The 8,648-nt window shown below is 32.9% G+C and overlaps 1 protein-coding gene across 3 annotated transcripts in view; it reads right to left on the bottom strand.

Annotated features, from left to right (window-relative positions):
- Positions 1-2,404: 2,404 nt before the first annotated feature.
- LOC117166883 (glutathione S-transferase 1-1-like) overlaps positions 2,405-8,648 on the bottom strand; it is a 38,840-nt gene continuing 32,596 nt past the window's right edge. For all 3 annotated transcript variants that reach the window (XM_033351303.1, XM_033351304.1, XM_033351301.1), the window contains 2 exons: positions 2,721-2,888; positions 2,405-2,610 (listed from right to left, as the gene is read on the bottom strand). In XM_033351303.1, coding sequence (XP_033207194.1) covers positions 2,467-2,610; positions 2,721-2,888 — 312 coding nt within the window. In that variant the 3' untranslated portion in view covers positions 2,405-2,466. The remainder of the gene's footprint in view (positions 2,611-2,720; positions 2,889-8,648) is intronic.

The following is an 8,648-nucleotide window of genomic DNA, read 5'->3' as shown; positions in this document are numbered from 1 at the left end:
AAGACTGAAGTTGAAATGAGTCAAGTGAAACAATTTATACTGCGTCAAACGAGGAGGATAATATGTTGGAAACTCAGGAATTATAGAGCATAAGATTATTCAAATGGTGGTTACCTTGCATGATAAAACTAGCAATTTCTTTCATTTACTTTATAGGTTTCAAAATGCATTTTACATTACATTGAATTTATTTTTCAAATTTCCCATAACAGACCTAAAGAAGGTATGACATTGATATTTCATTTTTACGAAAAGGATTTAATATATTGTATTATTATATTGTTATTCCTTTTTGCAAATTAAACCAATACTTTACTCTTGAAAGTATGATTCAAGATCTCGATTTCAAGTTAAGAATGTACCATTTTTTCCTCATCTGTAAGTTAATGCGAGTATAAAACTAACGGTTGAATTATTCCGGGTATTTAAGTGGATCTTATCATTTCCTTACTTCTTGGTATAATTATTTTCAAGTGCAAGTTTATGAAAGATAAATAGTACTAAAATTGCCATGGAAATTGACTCAGTTTTGTAAAACAGATAGTTATGTTTATCCTTGTTTGATACTAAAAACGAGATTAAAAATGAAAAAAAATGGCAAACATGTACCAATTTGCACCAGATGCATTGATGCAAAGACATTTTTTTATTGGTTATCCTATGGCAGAGGCTGAAAAAATGCACATCTTCTGAAAACAAATTTTTTTTAAATCTTTATTCAAAAACGGAAAACTTTCTTATCCCTTATAAATTATTTTTTGAAATTCTTCAGGTAAAATTCAATTGCTTTTCAAGTTTTATAACTTACAGGGGATGACATAATTTGGCTAAAGTTTTAAAATCTCGAACGTCGAAATTTAACAAAAGGTAATTACCTGAAAAGAAAGTTTCCGAAAAATAATAATTACCGACAGAAAATGAAACTACCAAATATTATTATTCCCGAAATTTTTTAATCCAAATTTTTAAATTTCCGAAATGATAGAATTCCCCGAAAGGAATAAATTGTCGAATTTTAAAATTCTATACTTTAGTAAATTGCCAAATTTACAAATACCCGAAAATATAAAATTGCCGAAATTTCAAATTCAAGCAAAACAAAACGTAACAGTTTTATCGGTTAGAATAATCTTTTATTTAAGAGGAGCATTTATTCTTAAGTGTAATACTAAATCTTTTTGGAGAGGGGAGCGGGGATTTGAAAATTCGAAAATTATGAGGTTCCCAAAAAAAAATAGTTACTTTTCGAAATTTCAACTTCCCTAACATAGTAAATTGCCCAATTTTCAAATTTAATTCTTAAGCGCAATAATGAATCTTTTTGGGGAGGGGGGATTAAAAAATGTGGAAATTATAAATTTCCTGAAATTAGTTCATTTCAAAAATTTTTAATTCCCTGACATAGTAAATTGCCGAATTTTTAAATTCTTGAAAATAGGAAATTTCCGAAAATAGTACATCCAAAAGTTTCTAGAGTTGTGCAAAAGCTCGATGACCGAAAAAACTTCCAGAACTTCACAAAACTTGCAAAATAAATAAGGAATATTAATAGATTTAATATTAATACTAACAGACATTTTTACTTTAAAAATAATTATACCTTTCAATTTCAGTTCGATTTGAAAAGCTTGTTTTTCGAAATTGAAATAAATTTAATTAAAAGAACATCTTTCTAAGAAAATTTTTCAATTTTCTTTTATTCTTTTTTTTTAATTGTGCAGAAGTGCAAATTTTGCGAGCCATGCAAGCATACTGTCCAATCTTTTTTTTTAGAAATTCGGAAATTCGAGGATTTACTATTCTCGACAATATAAAAATCCAAAAAATTAGAAATTTCAGGAATATGATACTATGGAAATGGACTATTTTTGGTAATTTGAAAATTTCGGTTATTAATATTTTCGACAATATTATTTATACTTTCAGAAATTTTAAATTTCGCTAATTTTACTTTTTTTTGGAAAAATTCTGATTCGGTAGTTATTTGTGCGGTATTTTTCCAAAATCAAAACTTAAAAATTAGACAAAATTATGTAAATCCGAGTTAAGTTTCGCCTTTAACGCATAGAAAGCGCCATGTAATTTCAGCAATTTACTATTTTCGGGAATTCGAATATTCGGCAATTTACTATGCTTGGGAATTTAAAATATCGGCAACGCACTATTTTCAGAAATTGAACAATTGCGAGAGTGAAAATTCCATGGAAAAAATGTTCTGTTTTTACCTAGGAAATTGAAATTTTGAGAATTTTCATTTTTCAGGAAGTTTCCGTTTCAGTCATTTTTTTGCAGTATTTTTCCACATTCGGTACTCTGAAAATTCGGCAAAATCACGTCATTCCTCTTACAGTATCTTATATTGCAATGAAATAAACAATCGGTGAAATAATAACGCTTAATAATACTTTCAAAATTTAACATAATATTTGATATAATTGATGCAATATGAGCACTTTTCTTAACAACTCATAAATTTGATATAAGACTGGTCATCGTTTTATGAATTTTTTCGAGTCCCGGTTTATTCCACTGGGCATAACCAGGTAAAGTTTCTTCACATCTTTTGACCCATCTTGTAATATTTTTATATTTATCCGCTGGTTTAATGATCTGTAAAAAAAGTTAGCATTCGCAATTTATTTGGTTATTTATCGTAAAATATTTATCATCCATTTTTAGTGAATAAAATAAATGTTTTAAAATACATATTGTAAACTTACGTCGAGAGTGATGAGTGTACACACATTACTAATATCGGCCAATGTGTAAGAATCACCAACCAACCATTTCTTGCCTTCCAGCATCTTATCCAACACTTTGTATGCAGTGTCTAATAAGTATAATTCGTCTTTCGCAATTTCCTTATTACCTTTGTAAAGGATGGGTTTCTGAAAATAATTTTCTCATAAAAATACGTACATAAGTTATGAAGTAATTTGTTCGAAATCAAAATTATGGAACAAATACAAACAAAGGTTATTTGATTATTTTCTAAATTAATTTATCTCCTTATATGAAAAACCGGAAAACAAACGAGTGCGTTACACGCACGATTATTATATTTTTAGGCTTACACAATTTTTAAATTAAAATAACTAAAAGAACAGAAAAAAGTAAGAACAATATTTTGGTTGTTAATTTAAAAATCCATTTTCTAAAGAAAAATACTCGAAATTCAAAAGTTCAAACTATTTTAAGATTATAAATTTCTTTATTTTAAAATATTTTTAAAGAAAATATGGCATTTTTAACTTAAAACAACAGGAAACCAATTTCTGATGTAAAAAGTAACTTAACCTAAGCTTGTTAAAAAAAATGGTGAACCTTTAAAATCTAATATGGTTTGTGAAAAACTAGTCATTTAAATATACCTACTTTTAGAAATCTGAAATAGACGCCACTACACAACTTCCTCTTTCCGAAAGATAAAAAGTAATACATAATTTCCATTAGTTTTTTGCTGTTGCATTTTACATTCTTCACCATAAAAGAGTTTTAGTAGAACAAACCTACTTTCTTATTCCACGAAGATAAAGTTTAGAAAAATTAATGTTGGTCAATAATATTATACCCTGAATTTTAAATTTATCTCCTATAAAGTCAGTCTTTATCACAAATGCATACACGAATCCACAGGAGATTTTATCAAAATCTTCTGGTTCGATAAAATAGTTCCATAAGTATTTATTTCTGAGGCAAGTCCAGTGCATCATATTCACAAGGTATGTAATCACAGACAATCAGTGGTGGTAAATATCCCGTCTTAATGCATATTCTTTCTCATTGCCTCCAGTATATTCATGGTCAGTAAACAAGATCAGACCAACCCAAGTTTTAACGGCAACCTTCAGAAAATCTTGAAAGCAACTCCGAACTATTCTGGAAGTAAACACTTTAGATGCAAGAGGGTTAAAATCCCTCCCATGAAGTTTCTGTAGGCAAGCTTTAAAGCTTTACTAGTTATTATTTCGGGCTGGAAAACTGTAGGATATGTTCCGACTGCTGTTTTTATTCCAAACCCGAATTTCTTCTCATGGATTCCAGCCACTGTTCCCGAGGAGGCTTCAGAGCCGTATATATACTAAACAAGACTTCCTAGTGTAAATAATTCCTTTCTTCTCTATTTATCATATCATTCTTTCCTTTAAGGGAAAATGACCTTAAAGGGTTGTATTAAAGATAGTTTCGTCCACATAACATCAGTTTGCATATCGAAAATAGTATCCTTGCATAGCATGCGCTTACTGATATCATGCCGACCTGTCACCTCATCATCACTAAGGTTAGGTCCTATTAGGAGTCTACAGACATCCACTGCCTCAATAATCCTTACAAAAAGGTGCAAAGGTGATATTTTCAGAATGACCTAAAGAGTTGGTGTTGGTGTTGTTTCCATAGCACAGTGGCCCTGAGAAGAAAACCCTTTGGGGGCTTTTCAGTTGTTTATTATAATACTGATTAGTTCAGTCCTTGCTAAGCAGGTTGTTGATGCCCATGCTATTATGGGCCTGATTATTATAAACAACGGTCTCTGCACCATTTCTTTACTATGATGAGCGCTAATTGCATGAGTGCTACTAAGGTTTTTGTTGCCCTCATATTTCCCTGTTATCAGGATCACCAGGTAATTTACATATCCCTAAGTGCAAAAACCCGATTCGTTCAAAACACGAATCAGGTCATCAATGACAAGCGAAAACTGGGTCTGGGTCGATGAAAGAACTCCTCCCTGTAAGCATCCTCTTGAAACTTTGGTCTTCGTTTCATTACCATGTAGCAAAGTATGTACCGTTCTGCTCATCAAAATGAAGTGTATTCACCTGTTTAGCGTTTCATTAACTCCGTGTATTTCAGCAGAACCGTATATGGATTATATTGAGGTGTTACTAAATGCCCCTTCTATGTCTAAAAACGCTGCAATTCCTATTTCACCTTACCGGATTGTATTATTACTGCTGGAGGTAAACAAATAGATAGCGTCTACGATAGATCTGCCTTTTTGAGAGACAAATTGATTCCTATGGAGAGGTTCTTTCGTTAGGATTTCCTCTTTCATGTAAAGGTCCATTAATTTTTCTAGTGTTTTCAGCATGAACGAGGTCCAACTGATCAGTATAACGGATTTTGCCTCATATTTGGTACTCTTACCCGGCTTTGGAATGAAGATAACTTTGACCTTCCTCCATGCCATCGGGGTGTATCCCGTTGCTAAGCATGTCTAAAAGATGCCGCAGAATATACTCACCAAGGATTGTAAGTCTTTTTCAAGGAGCGCAGGGAATAATTTATCATCTCCTGCAGCTTTAAATAGTTTGAATTGCCTAACCAACCTTTTAATTTTCGCATGAGTTGCTGCTTCCCGATCTTCCATCCCGGTTCTAAAAGTTGGAACTTTTGAGGGTTATGACTCGTCGTTTGCCCCCTCAGTCGTATAATCCATCTACAAGCCCGGGAAGCGTACACTCATTAGATACTCTAGAATATCATTAGTCGCCTCAGCCATTTCGCCCGACAACAAAATGAATGCCGTCAGTGGACATTAAGAGATGCCCCTTAAGGTCCTCTGAAGTCTAGAAGTGTCAGGTATATTCTCGATTTCCTGACAAAACCCCCTGCGTGAGAGTCTTACCGGATTTTAAAGTTAATTTATTTATTTTATTAAGGTTTCACTATGCAACTCCCAATTCCCATTTTTTAAACCATAGTTAATCCCTTTCTGTTGACATCAAATTCTGCTTGTATTACCGATTCTGCCCGGTATAGCGCCCAATAAACTAAATGAAATTCTCCTTATGTATATGTATGGTCCTACAGGGATGATCCTCTGCAATCCATAGTGAGGCCTGTAGTCGATCTTCTTTAAATTCTAGAATACTCTTGGCCGTGCAATTAATGCAACTTGCAAAGCTTGACGACCCGCCTTGAAATCGAGAGGCTTCCATCCTCCCGTTTTCAAGGTTACATTTTAGACTGATATAATCTAAAGTGACGTTGTTGGTTCCACGAATACACCAGGAATTAAATTCAGAATCTTTATTGGTCTTGGGAGATTTTTGCTGTCAATGAATTTGATCTAAACTCCCACCCAACGCTGTACTCAACAACAGTTCAATGAGCTATGTTCAAGAAACATCGTTTAAACAGATGACGATAAAAGCATCATTCTTGAAGCGAATATCTTTAAATCTTGGGATGACTTCTCCAGGTCGTATCCCATCGATTTACTTTTTTAATGCCTCAAGTAAATTTGAAGGGCCTGGCTATAAGAGTCTGTTGAATCTCTTACCCGTACCTTATTTTGCTTCCTGACTTCACCAGTTTGGTGCTGTCATAATGGGGCCTCTTTGGAGTCCCGACATGTCCGAGGGTATAGCCACTGAAAAATCTGAAGTTGCAGCGCTGTAAGTCTTCGGAGAACTCATGGATTTTTTAGAAATCTTGGAAATATTTAGCCAAGTGTCGAACATTCACACCGCCATCTAACAACAGACTCCATGAATGCCACTGAGTTTAGCAGAGTCTTATTTCTCCTGAAGAGTCCTGGTCGTGCGAAATTTTGAAAATCTTGGCACTTTCACTAAGACAGCCAAATTCATGGTTTTAAGATTTCTACATTTCTCAATGACTACCCCCTCGCATGCGGCTGGGTATTGCGTTCGATTGATTTAACAATTGACGCTTCAGCCTCTTGTTAGCAGCGGCCAATAGTTTAACTTGTCGTGGTTTTACCGTTTAGTTTGACCCCCACTAATGGCATCGCATGGAGGTACAGCGGGGTTCAATTCTGTTTGTTTGAATCGTTTATTTGATTACAAAAATCGTTCTGTTTCTTTATAATCGAAAATCTAATCACGCAATCGCAGTCTCACAAAGATTTAAGTAATCTTACGTATTTTCCACATAATCACTTAATCCCAATCGATTCTGTTTCCAGATCACTTATTTTAATAAGGTTCAACGAGATGCAACCATTTTTATATTTTTTCGTGACGTTACGAAACTTCGAACGTGGACTTTCATGCTACATTGGAGTAGATGATTGTACCAAGTTCGCAAACCTCAATCACTTTTAAGTAGCTTTCAACAAATTATTTTAGCTGAATAAACCAGATCTAAAAAACGACAATGTTTTGGGGAGATAGTTCCAAGCACAGTCGCTGAGGCGCTATATTCGCCACTCACACAAACTTTTTGTCATCGATGTCCTCAGCTAGGCTGCACACAACCTCTTTATTAAAAAGAAAGATGGTCACATATGTGATAAACCACTACAAATAATTAAGAAGTATTTTTTTCATGTTATGGAGACTAGGAAGTGCATATTCTTCAATTTCGATTATCAATTCTGTTAAATATATATTTTAATTTTTTTTAATCTTGTGGAAAAATTGAAGAAATTATCGTAAATAGACCTGACGTTATCGCAACCCTATATTTCTCATAAGCTTTACAAAATGGCTGACGACTTCTCCAGTAAATTCATTAATGTTATTTGTTTACGACAAATAAAATAACATTATGTTACAACTTTTATAATATCCATGAAATTTCGTTAGAATATGGTATTTAATTTTTACAGAACTAATCTTGGGAATTTTTCAACATGCACATCTTTACTTGTTCTGTCCACATCGCCATAAAATATATTTATTTAATATGTTTTTATTGATTCCTTTATTCATAATCGCGATGAAATTAAAATATATGGATTTACAGAAGAAATTGACGGACCTTTCTTTAATGTATGATAACGTCAGTGGTATTTTAATTGATATTGCATATTTAAAAAAATGCTTCTTTTACTGCTCTCCAAACCATTGAAAATATATTTAATAATTACTTTTAATGATTTATAACCTATGTGACAATTTTGGGTGTATGATGAATGTAGCGCCTCTGCAACAGGGCATTGAACTATTTATTAAAATTTATCGTGATGAAATACACACGAACTTGGGAGCTCTAGATTAAACCAAACGAACTTGGTTAATTGAAAGAAAATTTTGTTCGTTTACCAAAATGTTTTCGAAATCAACCAGATGTGGCCAACAAAACGATTTCGTTAAGGGCATGTGACACAGCTAAATAACTATATTACCGACCTCACTTTATCCGTTCACTGAATGTTTTTTTGAACCTAAGAACTTTTTTTGTAAATAAAATATCGAGCTGAAACTTTGGGAAATGTATTAGAGCACAATAAAGTACGTTTAGGTACTGCATTTTGGTAGGAACTTCACTGAAAATAATTTAAACTTTTTTCTGAACCTCAAAATTTTTTCAACGTTCGAACTTTTTTTATACATAAAATATCGGTCTCAAACTTTGAGAAATGCAAGAACCGAAAGAAAACTACGTTAAAGTACAAAGTTTAATAATAAAAGATGTAAAAAAAAAATTTCAACAATCAATTCCAACGGCATCAGCCGGTAACGTTGTACAAGAAAATACGAACTCTCTAGAGCCTCGTCTAGTGGCCGCCAGGTTTCGTATTTTCGTGTACAACGTTACCGACTGATGCCGTTGGAATTGATTGTTGAAATATTTTTTTTTTTACATCTTTTATTATTAACCTTTGTACTTTAACGTAGTTTTCTTTCGGCTCTTGCATTTCTCAAAGTTTGAGACCGATATTTTGTGTATAAAAA

This window comes from Belonocnema kinseyi, chromosome 2 (assembly GCF_010883055.1).
Source record: "Belonocnema kinseyi isolate 2016_QV_RU_SX_M_011 chromosome 2, B_treatae_v1, whole genome shotgun sequence".
Classification (NCBI taxonomy): Eukaryota; Metazoa; Arthropoda; class Insecta; order Hymenoptera; family Cynipidae; genus Belonocnema; species Belonocnema kinseyi.
Note: the sequence above shows the minus strand (reverse complement) of the source record. Positions and strands in the feature narration are given on the sequence as shown.